At 46.1% G+C, this 26,372-nt stretch overlaps 1 protein-coding gene across 1 annotated transcript in view; it reads left to right on the top strand.

The window, feature by feature from the left end:
* Nucleotides 1-1,898: 1,898 nt before the first annotated feature.
* Nucleotides 1,899-26,372, top strand: part of SLC44A5 (solute carrier family 44 member 5) — a gene marked incomplete at both ends in the record, with an annotated part of 261,515 nt that continues 237,041 nt past the window's right edge. The window contains one exon of the mRNA XM_080915589.1: nucleotides 1,899-1,932. Coding sequence (XP_080771715.1) covers nucleotides 1,899-1,932 — 34 coding nt within the window. The remainder of the gene's footprint in view (nucleotides 1,933-26,372) is intronic.

Below are 26,372 nucleotides of genomic sequence, written 5' to 3' on the forward strand. Positions count from 1 at the left end.
CAGATGCAGTCAAACTAACAACCAAGACTAGCTGCCCGTCGCAGTCTAATATTTGTCTTTGCGGACAAGGTCTGTGTAGCCCTGGGCGGCCTGGAGCTCACTAGGTAGACCTGCCTCTGCCTCACAGGCACGAGACAGCAGGTCTGAGTCACACTGCTTGCTTGAAATATTTCAGAGAATCTGTGACGTTTGACAGGACCAGAAAACAGAAATCCGCCAGAAGTGACTCACCGAAACTTACAGTGCTGTAATGTCCCAAATCTAGAACTTACTGCTGGTTTCTGACTCTGCGGTTTTTTTCTGTTAAACTATACTAGAACTGGGATAACCTTCTGTCTATGGACATTGAGTTGTAATCACTGATGTCTCAGTCAGGGTTTTACTGCTGTGAGCAGACACCATGACCAAGGCAACTCTTATTAGGACAACATTTAATTAGGGCTGGCTCACAGGTTCAGAGGTTCAGTCCAGTATCATCAAGGTGGGAGCAGGGCAGCATCCAGGCAGGCATGGTGCAGGAGGACCTGAGAGTTCTACATCTCCATCTGAAGGCTGCTAGTGGAAGAATGACTTCTAAGCAGTTTAGGACTAGGGCATTAAAGCCCACACCCAGTGACACACCTACTCCAACAAGGACACACCTGCAAATAGTGCCACTCCCTGAGCCCAGCATGTACAAACCATCACAGCTGAAAGTATTCACTGAATATTAGATAGACTGTGCTGGGATCTGTACTTAGGTACAAGAAAAGTGTGAACTGGAAGTGCCTTGGAGTGTTAAACCACCTCTACAGTGTAGATTTAAACTGATAGCCACCCTCCCGCCTCTCCGCCTCTGCCTCCCTAATGCTTGGATTCCAGACACTAGTCCCGCATCTGCCGCTCTTCTGAAATCCTGACTCCTTTATAATTTCATATTAGCACTAAACTTCAGCTTTTTGTGTTTTCTAGGGGCAGTAGCAGGATACCAACCTGCCCCTCGTCAGCACTCACGAGGGGACAGCTCCAGAAACGGGAAAGTCGCCAATGGGCCTCCTAACTAGAGCAAGAGAGAATGGGACCCTAGGGGCTAAGGTTCTGTAGGAGGTTAAGAAATCAAGGCATCAGCTCCAACTTTATTTGCCTTTTCCTGGCAGCTCAAGAAACGATACCGAGTCCTCAAAATGAAGATCTTTGGGACCTGAGCAAGGTCACCTGCCAGGGTCTGGTGACAGGTTGTGGGAATTCGCTTCCCATTCCCTGCGGGTCCTCCAGCTGGACCAGAAGCAGCCGAGACTCCAGTCCACCTTCCAGGTGTGATTCAGGCTGGCCAACCAGGAGTCTGCGGAGGAGGACTGCTCTTTTAGGTGATGGACAGATCCTGTCTCAGTCGCCTGGGGACTCCGGTGCCCTTGGGAAACTGGAATGCCAGACTAGGGCTCACTCCATCAGCCCCCTTGAATCCCGCTGACTGGAATGTCCCTGCCGTCCTCAGTCGCTACCAACTGTAGCTGGACGAGGGTGCCCTGCCAGGGCTGGCGGCGCCCGCGGGATGGAGGACTCGGCGCGTGGGAAGGGGGGCTCGTGGGGAGGGCGGGCGCGCAATCGAGGGAGGTGGGCGCTGGGCTGGGGCTCCGGGGTCCCGGCGCTGCGCCCTCTAGCAGAGGCGCCGCACAGTAGAGAGGGCCACCGTGGCCGCCGCAGAGTGTGCGGGGATCAGTCTGGCGGCGGGCAGCTAAGGGGCGACTGCGCCCGCGCAGCAGAGCCGAGTGGAGTGGAGCGCGCAACCTGACCGCCGCCGCCTGGCATATGCCACCAGCGCCACAAAGAGCTAGCTGAGCCCAGGCGGCAGGAGCTCCGGGGGCTGCGCTGCACAGGAGGCTCTGCGCTGAGACCCGGGGCAAGGGACCAGACTGAGGATGGCCAGGAAGAGAAAGCCCCCCAGCAGCCAGGGTGAGTCACCCTCGTCCCAACCTCCATATTCGAGTCTCCGCCAGCGGTATCGCAGCCGGGCTGGGCCAAGTGACAGGTAGCAGAGGACAAGAGTTTGCCTTATGCAAGGGATGGGGCGGGGAGGGGAGCTTCTGCATCACGTGGACTCCCTTCTCCCCGGGGACTCTTGGGAAGGAGTTTGTCTCTGCTTTGGAACCTGGAGACTTGTCACTACACTCCTTCTCTACACTGCGGCTTGGGTATCTGTTGCATTTTGCCTGGGCCTCAGAAGTGACTTCTCTTGGTTGCTAGAGTCGGTGTCTCTCTCCCTCTCCCGTTCCAACCTCTATCTGTATCTTTATCTCCTCCCATCTGTCTCTTTTCCTAATGCTCTGCTTCTTTCCTCTCCTTCATCTCCCGGGGTGCGGGATGGGCAAGTTCTGCATCCATTTTCTTAACCTCATCCGCGATTGTCACACTGCCTCTCTTCCCACCCCAACATATTGTCCAGGGGCCTTGTAGTAGCTCGATCCCTGCCGACTCTTGTCCAGGCGGGCTTGGACTCCAGATCGGTCACCCCATATTGCTCCTTTGGAAATACGTTTCCAAAAACTTGGAAAGTTGAGGGGTGAGAAGGATGCTGGGAGGTTGTGGGGAGAGCTTGTTGCTGGGGTAACTTGAGGCACCTCTGCTCGCTCCGGGTGAAGCAGGAAAAATCTCCTCCTGAGTGGAGCAGAGCGCACACTCAGCGAGATAGTGACTCACAGCCAGCTCCTGGGCTGCTTGCAGCACTGGGGACAGAGGGAAGGGGGTGGCGGGCCACCAAGCAGCATGAGAAAGGCTGACTACCCAGACAGGAAGAAGTGTCGGTGTTTAAAGTTGGATTTCAACCCAGCCTATGGGACAGAGACTCCTTACAGAACCTTGGAGTCCTCCAAGAGGACTGTGGTCCCGCCATGAGAGCTGGGCCTAGGATGGAATGTGTTGCTTTGGTCCACGGCAGTGCAAGGACCTTTGGTTTGCTTCCTGTTCTTTACCCCTAGGCTTTGCTAGAGGGATGTGAGTTTACTTAGGTGCTCTGTCTGGATGCCTGGGTTTCGAATAGCTTACTGGAAAGAGTTAAAAATCATGATCCCAGATTCTCCAGAGAAGTTACTAACTGTGTGTATCTCCTCGTTGAGACTGTCACCTGCTGACAGAAATTGCACTTAAAGGACTTTCCTTTAAAACACTGTGACCTCTGGACAGCAGCAGAGACCTTAGACCTCATACCCCCCACCATCATGCCCCACCCCCCTCACTGATGAATCTTTTTGAGGCTTTCTATGAAAGCTGACGGAATTTATCCATGCGAGACATTTTTCTCTCTCTCCTTGCCACATAGCAAAGAATTTGTGTAACCTCGGATTCACAGGGTGCACAGGCTGCATGGTATGAAGCCATATGGCACCATGGAGCCAAACAGAAGGATGAGTTTCAGCACTGCTGATGTTGCTCTCCGCAGGAAGGCGATTCTTACCCAGACTCCCAGACTGTAAATGGGCCATGAAAGCTCAGACTCTCCTACAGTACGAGCTAGCTAAGGAAAATCTCACTATGGGAATGACCCTGCTGGGCCAAGGCTCAGAAAGATGCAGGCAAGGCCAATGGAGTGACAGGAAGTTAACAGAAGAGGTGTGTGGAAAGCCCCAGCCCCTTTCCCCTCTCTCCCTTTCCCTTCAACCTCCTTCCTCCTCTCTCCCCTTCCCTCCTCCCTCCTCTTCCTCCTCCCTTCCCTTCCTCTTTCCTCTCCCTTTCTCCTTCCTCTCATTTTCTCTCCTTCCCTTTCCTCTTTCCTCCCTGTCTTCTTCACTCCCTCCCTACCTCCCTCCCTTCCTCCTCTCTCCCCTTCCTCCTCCCCTTCCTCCCTCCCCTTCCTCCTCCCTCCCTTCCTCCTCCCTCCCTCCCTTCTCCCTTCCTCCTCTCTCCCCTTCTTCCTCCCCTTCCTCCTCCACTTCCTCCTCTTTCCCCTTCCTCCTCCATCCCTCCCTCCCTCCTTTCTCCCTCCCTCCCTCCTTTCTCTCTCCCTCCCTCCTCTCTTCCCTCCCTCCTCCCCTTCCTCCTCCCCTTCCTCCTCCCTCCCCTTCCTCCTCCCCTTCCTCCTCCCTCCCTCCCTCCTCCCTCCCTCCCTCCCTCCTCGCTTCCCTTCCTCCTCCCTCTCCTCCCTACTCCCTCCCCTTCCTCCTCCCTCCTTTCCTTCTCCCTCCCTTTCTCCTCCCCCCTCTTCTCTCCCTCCTCCCCTCCTCCCTGCCCTTTTCCCTCCCCCTCCCCTTTCTTCTTTATCCTTTTTCCACTTCTCTTCCCTTCTCTTTTCTTTCATCTTCCCTCCCATCAGAACAACAAGCCACTTTTTTTTTGGTCTGTCAAGAAGGAATAACCCTTTCCAGAGTAAACCTAGTTTGACAGCGAAATGCTTGCCGAACAGGATTAATAGAATTTGTCATTTACATACTAACTGTTGATCCAGAAACAAATCAGACTCCCCCAGGATACATGGGCCCAAGAAACTTCACCACAGTTTTTAAAGACAGCTTTTCTGAGGGGGAGAAGTTGGCTGTAGCACTCTTGCCTCTTGCGTCTACCCTCTTGTTGAACTTCTTGCTTTCATTTTTAAATTTAAATCATTTGCTATTTCTTAGAACAAAAGATTCATTAAAAAAAAATCTCTGTGTTTCAAGTCAGCAGAATTAGTTTGGACACAGATGGACCCAAACCTAGAGAGTTGTCATAAAAATACCTATGCCAATGTTATATCTGTCTGTCTGTCTGTCTGTCTATCTATCTACCATCTATCTTTTTGCTTTTTGAGAGAAGGTCTTATATATAACTCAGGCTGGACTCACCATATAGCTAAGTCTACCCTTGAACTCAAGGTAATCCTTCTGTCTCAGCCTCCCAGCTGTTGAGATTACAGGTAGGAACCAGAACAGTCTTCAGTTTTATCTCTCAAGGGAAGAACTGAACAAAAGCCCATGGCTGCAGGTTTGCAGATCTGATGTTAGACCAACCACATTCTACTACCATTCACCTGGTAGAAATGGAAACTTCTAGGCTTCTTTATGGAGGGTGCAGGCCACTGGGGTGCACTTGCTGATGATATTTATACTTTACCACAATCCAGTACCATGCTGGCTTCTCTTTATCTGAGCTACTTCTCTGCTCTACCTGTGGGGAGAAGTCACTTGGGCGTGTGATAGCCAGGTTGTCTGCTGACTTCCCCAGCTATGGAGACATCTCATCTCATTTCCATCATTTGGAAACTGGGCAGAGGGAAATTCACAGGGACAGAAGGGTTGGGTTACCAGCAGGTTCTCCCAGGGGAACAGTGGTGCTCAATTCTAATCTCTCATCTGAAGAACAGCCTTCCCAAAAGGCAAATGCATCAGGATCAATGTTTTATAAACCCAAGCCGGTTGAGCTGGCTATGGTGATGTTAACCCCTTCCCATTGTAAGAACAATCAAGACTTATTGGTGGACCGAATTCTGAATTGAACACTTGGTTCCCAGTGGATAGTGTCGCTTGAGGAGCCTATGAAGGCTTTAGGAAGTGCAGCCTCGCTAGAGAAAGTGGTTCCCTGGGGCTGCCATTGAGAGGCCATAGCCTTGCCCCACATCTAAATTTTTCTCCCTGCTTTATGTTTGCTATTGGAGATGGGGTGTCTCAGCTCCCCACCCAGTCTGCCTGTTGCCCTGCCTCTTTCTAAACCCAAACGAACTCTTTCTCTTGAGTTGCCTTCAGTCGGGCGTTTCATCACAACAAAAAGAAACAAATGTAACTTACTTCTAAGTCACTGAAGCTCAAAGCTTAGACATAAGCTTGGAATCATCTGTTTATCCAGCTCATGTGGACCAAGAATCCACTACGGCTGGGGTTGTGAGAAGCTTTGGGGACACAACCATGACAATAGGTCATGAGGAGTCTAAGAGGGAACCTGGACGGAGGCAGGTAGAGCACGGATCAGAAACACGTCACATAGCCCGGTAAGGCGGCGGTGTACTTGAAAGTGACTTCGAGGTCGCTGTGCTTGTTGGGAGATATTTACACTGGAAAGAAATGATGGCCTAGGAACACAGCCCTGCAGGCTCCCAGGAAGGAATCAAGCAGTCGCTGAGAAGGTTCCAGGAGAGAAGGAAGGCCAGTGTGCCAGTGGGCTAGAGACAGGCGAGGAGACTCCAGATTCTTTTTATTATAAAGGAGAACAAGGACTTTAGGTGAAGGGAGAAGCCACTGGGTACTCATTAGATGTTTCTGACTCCATTACAATCCTACATTACAGTCCTACAGGAAGACTCTAGGAAGTCAAGTGTTGCAGGCCTGTAATCCAGTTCCAGGAGCTGAGGAGGGTGTTCCAGCGACGGGTGGGCACTGTGTTTTAATGTCCTTGGCCTCTAATTCAAGGAAGTGAAATAAAGGCACACAGAGATCACAATGCAGGAAGGGGACTGTATTCACACGCAAAGTGAGTACAGAAGGAATTATGTTGTTCAGAGTGACTCTGGGCTGCATGAGCGGCAGGACTCAAGAACTCCTGGTTATTCTGGGAATTTCTGTATTAGGGTCTCAGGAGGAAGCAGGTATTATTACTAAGAAGCATGCCATGTGCAGTTCTTTGTTTTGATTGACAGATTTGAGTTCTATAACCTTTTGTATAGTGCACATGTCCCTTCCCACAGAGCATTTGGATTTAAACATAGGCAGAAGATGGTAATGGGGATTCCTATAGAAGCTCTCGTAGATGGCGCGATTAACTTCAGCCATGTTCTCACAACAATTCAAGTCGGATCAGCTCCCACATCTGTGGGTCGATGTCTACATGCAGCTGAGGGCAAGGCCTGTGATTGGGCAGTGAGAAAGAAAGGCCAAGGCAGAGCTTTTGAAAGGCAGGAGAGGAGGAGAAGAAAAGAATATGAAAGAGGATGACCTAGCCCCATGTGGCTTTAAATAGCCACTGGTAGCTATGAATATCTTATGAGGGATGGAATATAACAGGACAATTTGTCTTATTTAGATGGACAGTTTGTATCAATATCAATTGGCTCTGAGATTATTGTTTGGACATTTTGTGGGGTGAGAATTTACTGATATAAATCTGATTGATAAATTACAAGCCTGTAGAGTTTTGATTTACTGGTTACTGGAATTGTGACCACAGGGGGTAGATGCTGGGAATGTGAGCAGAGTCCACAGCAAGAGGTGGTCTCTACATGGGGGTGGTGTGGCAACGGCCTGCCATGGGACCTAGATGGATGACCACTGATGGAGCCAGCCATGGTGGCAAAATCACCCATGGGGCCAGAGAATTCCCGGAAGTAGTGTGGCATGGTAAATTCATTTATTTACCGCAGCACACCTCTGTTATGTCTGGACCGTGACTAACTGGAAACTCTCCACATTTGATGATGACTAAGGAGGAGAAGCATCCCGTTGTTTGGAGAGGGGTGGGTAGCTCAGTGGCCACATGGCTGCTAGGCTGCTCACGGTTTGATATGTGCACTGCTTGGGTGTGTAGCTAGTGAGTTCCAAAACAACTCTTATACGTAATGAGACCCTGTCTGGTACAGGACATGTAGATGAGGGTCCTAACTGACAATTGCCCAAATCATGTAGAGTTCAAGGATCTTAAGCCATTCCCTAACCCTAACTCGGCCTCAGGAGGACTGACAGCAGTTTGAGGCCAGACTGAATTATATAGTGGGTTCCAGTGCAGCTTAGAAAAGGAGTGAGATATTGTCTCAAAACAAACAAATAATAACAACAAAACCAAACAAGTTTGATTCCAGGTGGGCAGGCTTCCTCCCATCACCTCCCTAGACTGAGTCAAGTGACCCAAAAGGCTTCACTTGCCTTTGCCCTCCTGCTTTGTCCTTGTTTAGAGAACTGAACCCATGGCTTCACACAAGCTATGCAAGTGTGCTATACGACTGAGCAATGTTCCCAGCCTACTCTGTTTGCTTTTTGTGTATTGAGACTGGGTCTGGCTACGTAGCCCAGGCTAGCCTTTAATTCACTACATAGCCCAGACTGGCCTTGAGTGCCAATCTTCCTGTCTCAGCCTTCCAAGTGGCAGGGTAATATATGACCTCTAATAGATCTCTTTCCTTCTTCTTTCTTCTTCTTCTTTCTTTTTTCTTCTTTCTTCCTTCTTTCTTCTTCTTTCTTCTTCTTCTTTCTTTTTCTTCTTCCTTCTTTTTCTTTTTTCTTTCTTCTTTCTCTTTCTCCTCCTTTTCTCCTCCTCCTCCTCCTCCTCTTCCTCTTCTTCCTCCCTCTTTCTTTTGTTTTTTGAGTAGAGTGTTGTATTTTCCAAGACATGGTCTTATTATGTGCATTAGCTGTTTTGGAACTCACTATACACACCAGGCTGGCCTTGAACTACCTGCTTCTGCCTCCCAAGTGCAGGGATTAAAGGTGTGGGCTGCTATATCCAGCTGAGACCTCACTTTTGTAAGGGTTTAGTTACTCTTACTGTTCTCTCTTGGGATGCACCAAAAAATAGCTACAGTATTTGTGGTTGAAATATCTCAATCTATAGAGAGCAAGAAACAATTAAACGTTTTAATTTGCTACTTTTTTTTTTTTTTTTTTTTACAGTGTGTATGTGGAGATCAGAAGACAATGTATGGTAATCATTGTTTTCTTTCACCATGCAGGTTACCATGTAGCAATACAGATTTGGCTTCTGAGGCTTTTCCTAGCTGAGCCACCCAGCATGTGGTCCCAAGTCAACATTTTAATGGAGATCTGTCTTGCCTACTGAGATCTCTCCATCCTAGGTAGTCAGAGGAAACAATCCGGGAAGAAAAGTTCTGAAGAGGGGTCTGGAATGTGACCCCTAGGTAGTGGAATGTGGAAGGCAGCTGAGGTCTCCTAGGTAACAAAGGAAGTCCAAAGAAAGAGAGTGATGTTGGGAGGGGTGTGTGTGTGTGGAAACCCTCAGTGTGAGTCACAAGGGCTCAGACACCAGACAATTTATGATTTTGCCAAGAGCGTTGGGAGCCTAGTGTGAGCCTGCTACAAAAGAAATCCTGTCAATCAAGCAAGGAGGGAGGGCAGTCAGGGCAGCCTGTGCTTTGGGCCGCTCTGTTACCAGTGCAGTGTTTGCCACATAAAACGCAGACTTAGAGCAGACTGTACCTGTAGATCACAGAGCTCACCTCTGCAGAGAGTAGAAGATGCAACAGCTCCCATTATTGCCTGAGTTAGCTTTAGTGGAGGAAGTTGGCCCTTGCATCTCAGAAGTCACCGTGGAAACACTGATACGGGTGGGGAGACGGGCTTTCTCAGATGTTCTCTCTGTCTTCAACCTTTCTGATTAGAAGATGGATTGGTATTTTGGGATGATAAAATAATGACAGATTATTTTAAAGCCCTTGAGCATCTGTCCGCAGCTTCTTACTGTCTGTTTCTCAATGAAAAATAAGTTCCTGAACTTCCAGGGTGTAGTGTGTCTCCCACCACCCTTTCTCCATCCTTTGGGGCTCTTGGAGACTAGCAAGGCTGGAAGTTTCTCAAGCCCCAAGTCACCGGAGTGAGGCTGGCCTTAGTAACACTGCCCCAGTGTGTTTGTGACATCACCTTATTTTCGTAGTGCTGAGGATCTATGCGTTCGTTCACCATTCACTTCTTGAGGAGCAACACATAGTGAGAGGTGAGTCAGATGCCTCCTTACTCTCAGGAGAGGTGTGCTTAAGTGTGCCATTTCAAAGTGTATGTAGCCTATACAAGTTCAGAAACACAGAACGTACACAGGTGTATGTATCGGGAAGGTACAGTCAGATCCCACTATGTGTGTATTGCGATATTGGTATCTGAGTCAACCCTGGAGAGTTTTGATGCTATTTTGGTATCATATTTAAGTCATTTGAGCATTGGGGCAGCAAGCCATCAAGCACCTCAACGTACCTTACATGCTGGTAAAGGCAGCCGGGTGTTCTCTAGCTGATGGAGTCTGGGCTGGCTGATTTGAGAGGGCACAGAGAAAGGAGGTGCAGAGGAAAACAGGATCTCACAGGTACACTGCCGCCCCAGTCTCCTGTGGCCTCACACGGCGCATTTCAAAGACAAACAGCTTCTGCATTGTGGATTGTATGCATATCCCCAGGAGGGCTGTCATGGATGCTATCCAGCCCCTCCAGACAAGCACATGCATGGCTCTGAAAATGGGGTCTCCACCGAGGTTCTCCACCTTTCTAACTTCCCAGTGGCCACTCCTGTCTGGCTGAATTTCATGATTAACCTTGACCCCGGACCTCCCAGTCAAGCTGTACTTTTGGATCCTAGCATCATAGAAATGGTGAGAGATACTGGATACTCAGCATTGTTTTAAGCTATTGAATTTCATGCTAGTTTGTTACATGAAACTAGATAATGAATATGCATGTAGCTACAGTTTTTGCATTTCTTTTGGGAGGCAGGGGAGCCCCCTTCTTTTGCTGGTGTATAAATACTAGCGGAGGCCTTGTGTATGTGAGAGAAAATTCAGAAGTGCTCTGCAATGTAGTAGTATTAATGTGCTTATTATACGGTACCTTTAAGGCTCCCTGTACCCTTAAAGGCATCTGTACATTTACTGCTTCTGGGCTCCAGAGAAAGGAAGGAAGTCTTTAATTCACAGTCTTCATTAGCGCTCTGTCAGTTTTGAATTTTAACTCTCTTTTCTAATTAGTGAATTCCTCTTAAAGCTGAAATTTCCCCCAAGTTCCCTTGGCAGCTGCTTTGTCCCCTCCCTTGCTGGGGATCTTCCTCCTGAGTTCCTGCTAGTTTAGAAAGTTACTTAGAAGAACCACCATGTTAAAGAGCAGAATAGAGAAAACGCACAAGGCCCACAGCCCCAACACAGCCCCAGCCAAGCTACAGTTAGTCCACCATAGCTCAAAGTTTCAATTCTTATCACAGAATGCATTAAGTTTGTGAGGTAATACATATGTTATAATATAAATTGGCCATTTTTGAATTCATGTATGATTCAAAGGAGGCAATTATTGGGGCCTTGGTAGCCAGGGAGCTGTGGAGCCGTAGGTCTGGAGCAAGAATGGGCTCGAGGTGTGTCTAAACCCGGGAATCTCCTAAGAGGAGCAGAAGATGCTTCCTACGTTGCCTGCATGTTCCAGTATAGGTGGCCCTGTGTCTCCCCCTTTCCCTACTGGAGGGGCCAAGCCCCAGTAAACAGGCATGCATGTACCTTTTTCTGCTCATGACTGCAGATGCTCTGTGCCGAGCGGCTTCCGGCTCCTGCATCTGTCTGCACACTCCAGAAACTTCTCCTGCACCTGTCTGCACACTCCAGAAGCTTCAAAAAGCTTAAATTTCGTTGCTCATTATTCGTGTTTTAAGTCCAAAGACAAAATAAGATTTTAAAAACTGACATTCTATTAAACATCATCTTACTAAACATTTATCATCACATTGCCTGGTGACTTTGTATGTATTTCGTGCATCTAAATTAGCACCATATAAAAGTTATAAAATTGAAAAAAGGAAGCTTCTTGCTGGTGCTACTTCCACAGTTCCAGTGGTAACAGCATCCTCCACACTGAAGTACACTCATTTTTCTTCATCTTTGCTGAGCTCAGCCTGTCACTCACTTTTTCCACGTGCACAAGTTTATCATCACACTTTTCCCCATGACCATGGCATTGACACTCCTGACTTAACACCACTTAAAAAATATTTTATTGAATATATTTTGTATTAATATTTTAAATGTTCCCCTCCCACACACACCCTGCTCCCATTGCCCCTTCAGCTCCACTTCCTTCCATGAAGGTGCTCCCTCTCCCAATCACCCTCTCTACCTCAGGGCCTTGGCATTCCCCTACACTGGAAAACTCGCCTTCACTGGACCAAAGGCCTCTCCTCCCATTGATGCTATTTTCTATTATATATGCAACTGGAGCCATGGGTCTCTCCATGTGTGCTCACTGGTTGGTGTTTTAGTCCATGGAAGTTGTGGAGGGTTTGTTTGGTTGATAATGCTGTCCTTACTACCATGAGGTTGCAACCCTTTCAGCTCCTTCAGTCCTTTCTCCAGCTCCTTCATTGGGGTTCCCGTGTTCAGTTCAGTGGTTAGCTGCAAGCTGTATCTGTATGACTCTGGCAGAGCCTCTGAGGAAGCATCCATATCTGGTTTCTGCCAGTAAGTACTTCTTGACATCAGTAATAGTGCTTGGATTTGGTCCCTGTATATGGGTGGATCCCCAGGTGAGGCAGCCTCTGAATGATCTTTTCTTCATTCCATGCCCCTCTATTTGACCTTATATTTCTTCCCATGAGTGTTTTGTTCTTTCTTCTAAGAAGGACTGAGTTATTCACATTCTGGCCTTCCTTCTTTTTGAGTTTCATAAGGTGTGTGAATTGCTTTTTGGGTATTCAGCTTTTTGGGGCTAGTATCCGTGATTGCATACCATGTGTGTTCTTTGGTGACTGGGTTACTTCACTCAGGATGATAGTTTCTAGTTCCATATATTTGTCTAGGAATTGCATAAAGTCATTGTTTCTAATAGCTGAGTAATAAATACTCCATTGTGTAAATGTACCGCACTTTCTGTATCCATTACTCTGTTAAAGGACATCTGGGTTCTTTCCGGCTTCTGGCTATTGTATGTTTGAACATGTGTCCTTGTTATATGTTGGAGTGACTTTTGGGTATATGCCCAGGAGTGGAATAGCTGGGTCCTCAGGTATGTTCAATTTTCTGAGGAACCACCAGACTGATTTTCAAAGTGGTACCAGCTCACAATCCCACCAACAATGGAGGAGTGTTCCTCTTTCTGTGCATCCTCACCAGCATCTGCTGTCACCTGGGTTTTTGATCTTAGCCATTCTGACTGGTGTGAGGTGGAATCTCAGGGTTGTTTGGATTTGCATTTCCCTGATGACTAGGGATGTAGAGCATTTGTTTAGGTGCTTCTCATCCATTTGGTATTCCTCAGTTGAGAATTATTTGTTTAGCTCTGTACCCAATTTTATAATAGGATTATTTGATTCTCTGGAGTCTAATTTCTTGAGTTCTTTGTATATATTAGATATTAGCCCTCTATCAGATGTGGGGTTGGTAAAGATCTTTTTCCAACATGTTGGCTGCCGTTTTGTCCTTTTGACAGTGTCCTTAGCCTTACAGAAGCTTTGCAATTTTATGAGGTCCCATTTGTTGATTCTTGATCTTAGAGTATAAGCCATTTGTGGTCTGTTCAGGAAATTTTCCTGTGTCTATATGTTCTAAGCTCTTCCCCATTTTCTCTTCTGTTATTTTCAGTGTACCTGGTTTTATGTAGAAGTCTTTGATCCACTTGGACTTGAGCTTTTTACAAGGATAGGTTTGCATTCTTCTGCATGCTGACTGCCATTTGAATCAACACCATTTGTTGATGAGGCTGTCCTTTTCCATTGAATGTTTTTAGCTCCTTTGTCAAAGATCAAGTGACCATAGGTGTGTAGGTTCCATTCTGGGTCCTCAATTTTGTTCCATTGATCTACCTGCCTATCTCTGTACCAATACCATAAAGTTTTTATCACAATTGCATTGTAATATAGCTTGAGATCAGGGATGGTGATTCCCCTAGGGTTTTTTTTTTTTTTTTTTTTTTTTATTGAGAATAGATTTAGCGATTCTATGTTTTTTGTTATTCCAGATGAATTTGCAAATTGATCTTTCCAACTCCATGAAGAATTGAGTCGGAATTTTGATGGGAATTGCATTGAATCTGTAGATTGCTTTTGGCCAGATAGCAATTTTTACAGTGTTGATCCTTCTAGTCCATGAGCATGGGAGATCTTTCCATCTTCTGAGATCTTCTTCAATTTTCTTCTTTAGAGATTTGAAGCTCTTTTCATACAGATCTTTCACTTGCTTAGTTAGGGTGACACCAAGGTATTTCATATTGTTTGTGACTATTGTGAAGGGTATCGGTTCCCTAATTTCTTTCTCAGCATTGTTTAATCTTTTGAGTAGAGGAAGGCTACTGATTTGTTTGAGTTATATCTAGCCACTTTGCTGAACTTGTTTATAAGCTGTAGGAGTTCTCTGGTGGAATTTTTGGGGTCCCTTAAGTATATTATCATATCATCTGCAGATAGTGATTTTGTTTTGACTTCTTCCTTTCTGATTTGCATCCCTTTGCCTTCCTTTTGCTGTCTAATTGCTCTGACTAGGATTTCTAGTACTATATCAAATAGGTAAGTGTACACTGGGCAGCCTTTTCCATGATTTTAGTGGGATTGCCTCAAGTTTCTCACCATTTAGTTTGATGTTGGCTACTTACCGATTACTGTATATTGCTTTTACTATGTTTAAGTGTGGGCCTTGAAATCTTGATTTTTCCAAGACTTTTAACATGAAGGTGTCTTGAATTTTGTCAAATGTTTTCTCAGCATCTAGTGAGATGATGACATGGTTTTTTTTCTTTGAGTTTGTTTATATAGTGGATGACATTGATGGATATTTATATATTGAACCTTTGGGTATGAGCATAATTTTGGCTTCAAAGAATGAGTTGGGTAGTACTTCTTTGGTTTCTATTTTGTGGATTAGTTTGGAGAGTATTGGTATTAGGTCTTTCATGAAAGTCTAACAGAATTCTGCACTGAACCTATCCAGTCCTGTTATGGTGTTATGGGACTGTTTTGATGGTTTATCTGAACCTGATTTTACTTTGGTATCTGGAAATTTGTCCATTTCCTCTAGACTTTTTAATTTTTTTGAGTATGGGCTTTTGTAGTAGAATCTGATGATTTCTTGAATTTCCTCAGTTTCTCTTGTCATTTCTTCCCCCCTTTTTTATTGAACAACTTTATTTTAAAAAATAAAGATAAATGTACAGATTTTAAGGGTTTATGCATAAAAGTATGCGAATACGTTTTTGTCATACTTGATTTTTTTTTTAAAGGTTTGATAGTGTGCATTAAGATCTTACTAGTTACAATGAGCATAAAGTACATGTAAAACAAGATATAACCTGGAAATAGTCAAAGTTTTCTTGGTGTGTAAAGATTAAGCATAATGGTTTTCATTTTCTTTTTTTTTGGCCTTTGTTTTTCTTGAACTTCATATAGTCTGTGAGTTGTTTCTGGGGTGTTCAGAGCTTTCTGGAGTTAATATTTAATTATCAGTGACTGCATATTATGTCTGTTCTTTTGTGACTGGGGTATCTCACTCAGGATGATATTCTCTAGATGCATCAATTTTCTTAAGAGTTTCATAAAGTCATTGTTTCTGATAACTGAGTAGTACTTCATTGTGTAAATATACCACAATTTTTGTATCCATTCATCTACTGAAGGACATCTGGGTTCTTTCCAGCTTCTGGCTATTATAAATAGGGCTGCTATGAACATTGTGGTGCATGTGTCTTTGTTGTGTATTGGAGTGTCTCTGGGGTATATGCCCAGAAGTGGAATAACTGGGTCTTCAGGTAGTACTATGTCCAATTTTCTGAGGAATTGCCAGACTGATTTCCAGAGTGGTTGTATGAGTTTACAACCCCACCAACAGTGGATGACTGTTCCTCTTTCTCCACATTCTCACCAGCATCTGCTGTCATCTGAATTTTTTATCTTAGCCATTCAGGTTGGTGTAAGGTGGAATCTCAGGGTTGTTTTGATTTGAATTTCCCTGATGGCTAAGGATGTTGAGCACTTCCTTAGATCCTTCTCAGCCATTCAATATTCCTCAATTGAGAACTTTTTATTTAGCTCTGTACCCCATTTTTAATAGGGTTGTTTGATTCTCTGATGTCTAACTTCTTGAGTTCTTTGTATACCTTGGATATTAGGCCTCTATCAGATGTGGGGTTGGTAAATATCTTTTCCCAATCTGTTGGCTGCTGTTTTGTTTTCATGACAGTGTCCTTAGCCTTACAGAAACTTTGCAATCTCATTAAGTCCCATTTGTCGATATTTGACCTTAGAGCCATTGGTGTTCAGTTCAGGCAATTTACTCCTGTGTCTATGTATTCTAAGCTTTTCCCTACTTTCTCATCTAATAGTTTCAGTGTACCTGGTTTAATGTGGAGATCTTTGATCCACTTGCACTTGAGCTTTGTACAAGGAGATAAGATAGGGTCTATTTTCATTCTTCTGCATGCTGAGTGCCAGTTGGACCAACACCATTTGTTTAAGAGGCTGTCCTTTTTCCATTGAATGTTTACAGCTCCTTTGTCAAAAATCAAGTGATCATATATGTGAGGGCTCATTTCTGGATCTTCTATTCTATTCCATTGATACATATGCCTATCTCTGTACCAGTACCATGAAGTTTTTAGCACAATTGCCTTATAATATAGCTTGAGGTCAGGGATAGTGATTCCTGCAGATGTGTTTCTTGTTGTTGAGGATGGATTTCGCTATTCTAGGTCTTTTGTTATTCTAGATGAAATTGCACATTGCTCTTTCCAACTTTATGAAGAATTGGGTTGGAATTTTGATGGGGATTGCATTGAATCTGTAGATTGCTTTTGGCCAGATAGAAATTTTTACAATGTTGATCCTTCCAGTCCATAAGCATGAGAGATCTTTCCATTTTCTGAGATCTTCCTCGATTTCCTTCTTTAGAGATTTGAAGTTCTTGTCATACAGGTCCTTCACTTGCTTAGTTAGAGTCACACCAAGGTATTTTATATTGTTTGTGACTATTGTGAAGGGTATCTTTTCCCTAATTTCTTTCTCCACATGTTTGTCCTTTGAGTAGAGGAAGGCAACTGATTTGTTTGAGTTAATTTTATATCCAGTCACTTTGCTGAACTTGTTTATCAGCTGTAGAAGTTCTCTGGTGGAATTTTTGGGGTCACTTACATACACTATCATGTCATCTGCAAACAGTGATGTTTTTACTTCTTCCTTTCCAATTTGTAGCCCTTTGATTTCCTTTTGCTGTCTAATTGCTCTGGCCAGGACTTCCAGTACTATGTTGAATAGGTAGGGGGAGAGTGGGCAGCCTTGTCGAGTCCCTGATTTTAGTGGGATTGCTTCCAGTTTCTCACCGTAAAATGTGATGTTGGCTATTGGTTTGCTGTATATTGCTTTTATTATGTTTAGGTATGGGCCTTGGATTCTCGTTCTTTCCAAGTCTTTTAACATGAAGGGGTGTTGAATATTGTCAAATGCTTTCTCAGCATCTAGTGAGATGACCATGTGGATTTTTTTTTTGAGTTAGTTTATATGGTGGATTATGTTGATAGATTTCTGTATATTAAACTATCCCTCCATCCCATGGATGAAGCCTACTTGATCATGGTGAATGATCATTTTGATGTGTTCTTGGATTCGGTTTTTATGGATTTTTGCATCAATGTTCATAAGTGAGATTGGTCATCTCATTCTTAAGGGTAGGGAATTTTCTTTTACAATTTTGTTGAAAATATTTACTGTGCCTCTTAATTGATATTCTTTGCCCTCTTCTATTTCTATTTTCCTTAGGTTTGGTCTTCTCATTGTGTCCTGGATCTCCTGGACATTTTGGGTTAGGAACTTTTTGACTTTTGCATCTTCTCTGACTATTTTGTCTATGTTTTCAATATTGTCTTCAGCCCCCAAGATTCTCTCTTCTATCTTTTGTAGTCTGTTGGAGATGCTTGCATCTGTGACTCCTGATTTCTTTTTTAGGTTTTCTACCTCTAAGGTTCTCTCTTTTAGTGTTTTCGTTATTGTTTCCATTTCAATTTTAAATTCCTTCTTCAATTCCTTTATCTCTTTGGTTCTGTTTTCTCCTAGTTCTTTGATTTCTTTGAGTGTTTTTCATGTTTCCTCTTTAAAAGCTTCTATTTCTTTGTGCTTTTCCTCCCATTCTTGTTTAAAGATCTCCATCAACATCTTGAGGTATGATTTCGGGTCTGAGTCTTCTTTTTCTGGAGTGTTTGGCATTCCGCTGTTTGCTATGATGGGAGAGCTGGGTTTGAAAGACCTCCGAAGGGAGACCCTCACTCAAATCTCAGGAGAGGCACGCACCCAGTGAGGCACCGAGACCAGACTTGCTGCAATTGCACAAGGAAGTTTATTGAAAGTGAAACAGAGTGAGATCTCAGGCCAGCATGCTGGGGTCGAGACTCATACACCACGCAGGGGTAGAGAAGTTCGACCCCGGCCTGAACTTGTAATGGGCTTATAAAGGCAAAAATCACAAAGGAGGGGGAGGACAAGGGGAATGAGGAAATTCAAAGCGGGCAATGAGGAAATTCAAAGGGGGAAGAATCATACATTTTTTATCAGTGCACCCGGGGCGTTGAAACATTCCACAGAGGTAGTCCAGGACCTTCTGTGGTATTTTGGGAACTTAAATCTCAAGAAAGTGGGATTTCCTGGGTGGGATTTCCTGGGAGCGATTTCCTGCAGAGGAAATCCCTAGGGCAAGGAATCAGTGTCCTTTGACAACCTTTTACTCTTCATTCCCCCCGTTTTTCTTTTTGTAAAAAAGCTCTAATCTTAGAGCGATCCCTCAGCTTCTAGTAACATCTGGTATTGTTGTCTTAGGACCATTACCTGTACAGCACTCACCCTTTCTTTTATAAAAGTCACCAGTCTATTGAGGATGCATGGCCCAAAGGTTAGGATTAGCATTAAAATGAGTAAAGGCCTGACCAAAGCAGAGACTAGCTTAGAGAACCAGGGTGACCGGTTAAACCAATTTTCATACCATCCTTGGTATGTTTCTCTTTCCTTTTTTTTCTGTTTTCTAGTCTTTTTCTAAGCTTTGCCATAGAATCTCTTATGACACCAGAATGATCTACGTAAAAGCAACATTCTTCTTTTACGGCAGCACAGAGCCCTCCTTCCTTTAGAAAAAGCAGATCTAATCCCCTCCTGTTCTGTAGCACTACCTCTGATAATGAAGTCAATGACTCTTCTAGTTTGGTTATGGACTGTTCTAATGCTCCCAGGTCCGCGTCCATAGCTGCTCTGAGTTCATTATAGTAGTAAGGTTGTTGGATGAGGGCAACTGCTCCTGTTCCAATTCCTGCTGCCACTCCGAGTCCTAACAAGACAGCTAAGGTCAAAGTTATAGGTTCTCTCTTGTATCGAGTATGGTGGTCAAATTCATCTATAAACGAGGTATCATCATGATAAATGACCCTGGGCACCAGTTGGACTAAAACACAAAAGTCTTTAGTACTGTTAAATAGTGAAGTATGCAGGCAGGGGGTCAGGCCGGTGCCACAAGCCCACCAGGTATCGGGAGGGGGTATTAGGTATTTATCTGGGCCTGCTGTCAGGTTGGAGATAGTTACATTACAGAGGGGCTGGTGTCTGGTAGGTACTCTTCCTATGCACAGCCCAGTTCCTGATACTGCAGACAGGGTCAGCTTTCGTTTGCTTCCCCAGGAGCAGAGTGAGTGGTCAGGAGTAACATTATAGCTTCGTAGCTGAGCTATTCCTTCGTAGTAAGGGGGATTGGAAGCAAAACACAGCCAGCAGGACTGAGTAGCGGCAGGGTTAGTGCGGTTTAAAACAACAAATGCACTATCGAGCAGATTGAACAGGCGGTCCTCAGTTCTCATAGGGAGATAGGAGGGTGTGGTCAAAAGGGGATACGAGTCCTCCTTTGGTGACAGAGTGAGACGAGGAGGTCTCTCAGGCCTGGGTACAGGGTTATCAAGCACCGAATTGGGGCCTACGGGTCATGTGGGCAGACTCTCTATCTTTATCTTAATAACAAAAACTAATCCAGGGTCCCCTCTGCCAGTATAGACTCTCCATCCCCAACGGTTTTCTCTTACCCACTGACAATCTTGTTTTCCCTGTGGGGTGAAGCTGATATTTAGAGGGTTACAATAACTGTCTTTGCACGGTCCCTGAGGGCTACCCGAGCTTTCAGAGGCACACCCAGTCCTATAAGCCGGGTATTTGGATGGATCTCTTTCCCCTTTCTCTGGCTGCCCTGGCCTACGACCCTTTTTAACTATAATTAGATCCCAAGCGGAGGAAGGGTTCCAGTAGGCTTCTCCCGTGGTCTCACATCCTCATTTACTACAAAAATGGTCTGAGGCCCCTCCACACCGTCTCTTCATTTCCCTGGTGTGTCCCTGTCTTGGGCAGACATAGAAGTCTGCTGCCTGAAGGTTGGCTCGGAAAAACTGTCCTGAACACCCCAATGTGCTCCCTATGCCATGAGGGACACACTGTTCTTCTGGGGGTGGCTTTTCTAAATTGGTATAACTGGAAAGATCCCAGGCCATAGAGCTGGCTGCTAACTTACAAACATTGGGTGCAAGATCAGGCCACCAAGTCCAAGAGGGTGCACTGCGGTTGTTGACCACACGACGTCGCCCACTTCATTAAGCACTTCCCAGGTTAATTTTTGAAGGGAATGGGGGTTATTACCCAAGGTTGGGGCTATAATGACGAAGGCACAGCTTAAGAGAATTGTCACCAGCAGCCACTGTACCCAAGCAGCAATCCCGTTGACCTTGACTGCCAAGGGGGTAGTCAACAGCACCAGGTAGGGTCCCTTCCACCGGGGCTCAAGCGTGCCAGCGTGATGTCGTCTGACCAGGACTGAGTCTCCGACCTGGAACCCGTGGGGCACCGCGGTGGTTCCTGGAGTGTAGGCTTTTTTGATTCGACTCCAGATCTGTGTTTTAATAACTTTTAAGGCCTTTAAGTGGGTAAATAGAACAGAGGAGAAATAACTTCTAAGGCCTTTAAGTGGGCAAATAGAGCAGAGGAGGAGGGGGAGTTAGTGCCAGGATCCAATATCCTGAACGACTCCGTTAAGGGGGGCAGTCCCCCATGTAGGATTTCATAAGGGGTAAGGCCGAAACGCCCCGGCGAGTTTTGGACTCTAAGAAGCACAAATGGGAGGAGGGTCACCCAGTCTTTACCGCCAGTCTCAATAGCTAATTTAGTAAGGGTCTCTTTTAGAGTTCTATTCATTCTTTCTACCTGTCCTGAGCTCTGGGGTCTGTAAGCACAATGTAATTTCCAATTAGTCCCCAATAAACAAGCTAATATCTAACTTACCTGGGCAACACAGATGGCCCATTGTCTGATCCAATTACCTTAGGGGTGCCAAACCTAGGGAAGATCTCTTCTGGAATCTTCTTAGCTATGACTGCTGCTGCCATTTCTCTCTTTGTGGGGAGGCTTTTACCTGCCTAGAAAAGGTATCTATAAAGACTAATAGATACTTATATCTATATCTTCCTGGCTCAGTTCTGTAAAATCCACTTCTCAGTAAACCTCAGGTCTATCTTCTCTCCTCCCAGCCTTCTACATATATGTGCTTTCTAACATGGCACACAGTTATCTAGTCAAATCTGGCACAAAAGAATTTGACCTCAAGACAGTCTTTACAAGTTTGTCTACCTCTAGATGAGTCCATTGATGCATTTTCTTTAAGTCCAGTGCTGTACACCAGATCCTGGATAGGGCAATGAGCTCAACAGGTTATAGGGGTTAAGTACTGTGAGGTGGAGTTCTGCCACCAATTTGTTTACCTCTCAGAGATCTTGAACTGTCCAGCAGTCATTGGTTCCATGTTTCTGCACCAGTAGGAGAGGCACACCTCAGGATGATGGACACATACGAAGTTGTTGGAGTAACTGAATGATGAGTGTCTTGATCCCGTCTCATGCCTCCTTTGATATGGGGTACTAACGCACCACTAGCCTGGACTTTCAGCTCCATATGGGCAGGGGCTGGTTCTTAGCCTCCCTCATTCCTGCAGTCTCCGCCCAGGCCTGTGGATATGCCTGCAGCCACCAGTCCGTCTGATTTGAGGCAGGCTGTTTAGAGTTGGTACTCGTCCTCCAACTGGATGGTTAGAACCTGCACAGGCTCCCCTTCTGGACCTCTAACCTGTGGTCCATCAGAGTGGAAGTGAATCTGTGCCCCATCTTAGTCAGGAGGTCTCTCCCCAACAGGGTGCAGGGATAGTCTGGCATTACAATGAATAAGTGGGATACCCGGCCCACTCCGAGATCCACAGATCTTCGGGTAGTCCATAAATATTTAAAACTTTGGAGCCACATGTCCGGGGCTTCTGTTGCTAGTGTCCCCTTTTTTTCTTGTTGGGGCAATTTTTTGTCTCAGTGGCCTTCTTCTTTATAGTAAGCACATTGATCTTTGTCAAGAGGCTCCCTCCTAGTGCCAGACTTGATTCCTAACTCCCTGGCCCTTCACTACTGTGGCCAAAATCCTACAAATTCCTTTTTTGTCTACTACCCTCCGGTCATCTCTTTCTTCTGCCTTCTGCTTCTCTCTTTCTCGCTTCTCTTCCTCAGTCTCCTCCTTATGAAACACTTTCTCTGATTCCTTCACCAAATCCTGCAAGGTATAGTTTTGGAACCCCTCTAGCCATTGTAACTTTCTCTTAATATCTGATGCTGACTGCTGTATAAAGGCCATAGCCACCTCTGCCTGCTGACCCTCAGAGGTTGGGTCAAGGTATAACCCCTGTCAAGAAACACAGACGGCGGTTCAACAGGTCCCTGAAGAACCTCTCTTACCTTAGCCAAATTTGTGGGTCGCCTTGCGGCTCCCTTGAGACCTGCCACTAGAGCCCAGCGGTGGACCGTGAGACGCTCCTTACCTTCTGCAGAGTTGTAATCCTAGTCAGGGCGAATCAAGGGAAAAGCTGCATCTATAAGATTAGGGAGATTGGTGGGGGTCCCATCTGGTCCTGGAACATTTTTTCTAGCTTCCAGGAGGATCCTCTCCCTCTCTTCCGTAGTAAAGAGGACCTGCAAAAGCTGCTGGCAGTTGTCCCAAGTGGGCTGATGAGAAAACATCAGGGACTCAAGGAGTCCTGTCAGGCCCGAGGGGTTCTCTGAAAAAGAGGGGTGGTTATTTTTCCAGTTATATATATATATATCGGCTGATGAAAACGGCCAATACTGTAGCGGGACTACTTCTCCCGGAGCTGGGGCGGGTCCATAAGCCTGTAATGGTAGGGCAATAGCAGAGCCAAGCCCCGCGCCATTTCCCCCTGGGCTTCGAACCCGGGGGCTTCGGGTCCCGGCCGCTGGTCCTGTTTCAGAGGCCGTCTGGGAGTCAGTGGGAGTCGGCGCCTGTGGGGGACTTGCATGAGAAGCCGGTTGAGGGTATGGGGGTGGAGGGTTGTCAAGGAGAAGAAAACCATCATCAATTTCAGGATAAATCTGCGTGGGGGCCGATGGAGCAGGTGCCGGCTTGTCTGGAGGAGGTAATTTTGGTTTCGGGGCCACGGCCACCGTTGCCGTTTCTGCCCCTGCTGTCCAGGGTCTCACCCAGGATGTCGGGTTTTGGACCAGGTCCTCCCACACGATGATGTATGGAACCTGATCAGGATGTCCCCCTGAAGCCTGAAAAACAATTCGCTTAACAGCGGAGATGAGAGATAGATTAAAAGTTCCCTCCGAAGGCCATCCTACGCCAAAACTCGGCCATTCGGAGGAGCAGAAAGTCTGCCATGGTCCTTTCCTAACTTCAACAGAAAGATTATGGGCCCTTGTCTTAACATCCAAAGTCAGTGTTATTGGGGTCGTCACAGTCTGGCCCATTTCTAGTTCTGACACACACACACAAAACACTCACAGATACTACAAAACAGAGAGACAAAGTCAGTCGCCGACCTCGAGTCGACCCGAAATCCTGAAAAGAGCCAGATGGCCCAGAATTGGCCCTCTGACACAGATCGTCAAGGAGAAAAACTGATCTCCTGACTTTTCCCGCGGGGGTCCACCAGGCGTCCCTGGTCCTCTCCCTGTCCTCCTGGGACGTCTCCCAGGGCGAGCAAACGGCGGACACCCCGACACGTCTATCCCCGTCCACTCTGCTTCTCCCTTGGAAGAACAGACTCGGTTAGAGCGTTTGCTAATACAGAACTGCGATCGCACCAGACCTCTGAACAATCCACAAACACAGAATCACAATCTGGACAATCCACAAACACAAAATCACGATCTACAAACACAGAGTCACAACAGAACAACAAGGAAAGAAAGGAAAGAAAATCCTTACCTCCAAGTAGGTCTAGGGCCCCTGGGTGGTCGCGCAAATCCAGGACGAGCCCCCAAATGAAAGACCTCCAAAGGGAGACCCTCACTCAAATCTCAGGAGAGGCGCGCACCCAGTGAGGCACCGAGACCAGACTTGCTGCAATCGCACGAGGAAGTTTATTGAAAGTGAAACAGAGTGAGATCTCAGGCCAGCATGCTGGGGTCGAGACTCATACACCACGCAGGGGTAGAGGAGTTCGACCCCGGCCTGAACTTGTAACGGGCTTATAAAGGCAAAAATCACAAAGGAGGGGGAGGACAGGGGGAATGAGGAAATTCAAAGGGAGCAATGAGGAAATTCAAAGGGGAAGAATCATACATTTTTTAGCTGTACACCGGGGCACACCTAGGGCGTAGAAACATTCCACAGAGGTCATCTGGACCTTCTGCGGTTATCTTAGGAACTCAGATCTCAAGAAAGTGGAATTTCATGGGAGCGATTTCCTGCAGAGGAAATCCCTAGGGCAAGGAATCGGTGTCCTTTGACAACCTTTTACTCTTCAGTAGATGCATGGCTTTTCCCCTTCTTTTTAACTTTTAAAAACACTGCTCATGAAATGCATAAGCTTTGTGTTCTCAGCTAGGCCCCTTCGACATTTTCTACTGAGTAGTCTTTGTTTCAGGAGGTTCTGCTAGGCCTGCTAGGTGTTTAGCAGTCTCCCCAACCTCTGCCCATCACCTGCTAGACCCTCCTCAGCTGTAATAGGAAGTAGTAAAACCTGACACATCGGGCGTCTTCTAGCAAGCACACCCCTCTTCACACATGCCTTTAGAACTACTGATTCAGGGAATGAGAAGGGAGAAAAGTACCATGGGCCCAGACTTTTCCATGGTGTCCCCATTAGACTTCAACTGATTATAGCTGAGCGTGTGGCTTACACTTGTGGTTCTCCTAGGGAGCCGGAGGCAGGAGAATCGATGTGAGTTTCAGGTCAGCCTGGGCTACATAGTGAGAACCAGGCTAGACAGAGCTACATGAAAGATCTTGCTTTAAACAACAACAACAAGATGGTTTATAGAGGGCTAGCAATATGGCTGTCCTGGGTAAAGGGCTTGCTCTGTCATAAGCATAAGGACCCACACAAACGATGTCACACATAGCCAGTGTGCCTATGACCCCGGCACTGGGGAGCAGGGCTCAGGAGGACCCTGGGCCTTGCTGTCAGCCAGTCTAGCAGAATCGGAACTGGGTGAGCTCCGAGTGTGGTTCACACCCCTGTCTCAAAGAAAATAAGGTGGACAGCAGTCGAGGAGAGCCCTGAATGTTGACCTCCGGCCTCCACACAGCTGCACACTACACACACACACACACACACACACACGGACACATTCACAGTGAGTTCACACACACATTCACAGTGAGTTCACGAACATATTCACAGTGAGTTCATACACACACACACACACACACACACACACACACACTGATCATAAATGTTGACTAAAGTTGATAAAAAAGTTGATAAAAGTTGTGCTTCCAACTTGCTGATCATGAAGTTGATCATAGCTGGTTACCAATTTTCCAACAGTGGTGTTGCAAAGGTGTGACATTCCTTTCATCCTAGAGGAAGGTGTGTGTGTGCGTGTCAATTACAGAGAGCTGTTTCCCGTCACCAGACAAAATCACCTCCTGACATCTAAAATAGAACATGTTGCCAATCTCTGTGTTTCCTGGCTTGTTTATGTTTTAAAATTTACATTTAAGAATTTCATCCTATACTAGTAAGAGATCTCTACAGAAATTAGGTAGATTTTACTTCATTATTGGGGATTGGCTGAGGTGACTGGCGAATGAGAAATGCTGTCATTTGCTTTCTGGAAGTCTGGGGGACGTGAAGGCTGACATAAGGCGGAGTAGCTGAGACAAGCGAGAACATGCCTATTGTCCCCGTTGCTCATGAAGCGGAGGCAGGGGTTGCTCATGACCACTTGAGCCCAGGAGCTCCAAGCCCAAGCTGGCCAACATAGTGTAACACCGTATCCTAAAACTCCAAACACACAGGCAGGAAGCTCATTGGTCTCACAACTGTAATCGGCTTCATAGGCATTGGAGTGGTTTTTAATGGCCCCCCTCATGGCTCTCTGTCCAGTTGACTTGTAAAACAAACCAGCGCACACACTGAGGTTTCTCATGTGTTTCTCGAGGTATCACCTTCAGACCAGCCTCCCCAGCACTGACGAAGAACTTGTTAGAAATACAGTTCCAGGGTCTGGGGGAGATGGTTCAGTGGTAAGAGCATCCGATGCACAAGCTTGAAGACCTGAGTTCAGATCTTCAGCAATCATGTAAAAAAGTAGGGTTTGGCCAATTGTGCCTGCAACCCCAGGGCCATGGGGGGTGTTGGTCCAAAAACCCGTGAGCTCCAGGTTCATCGAGACCTTGTCTCAGGGGAGTAAAGTGGACAATGATAAAGCCGGACACTCAGTGTCCACCTTTGACCTCTGTTTGCACGTGCAC

The sequence above is a fragment of the Micromys minutus genome, assembly GCF_963924665.1.
Source record: "Micromys minutus genome assembly, chromosome: 4".
NCBI lineage: Eukaryota > Metazoa > Chordata > Mammalia > Rodentia > Muridae > Micromys > Micromys minutus.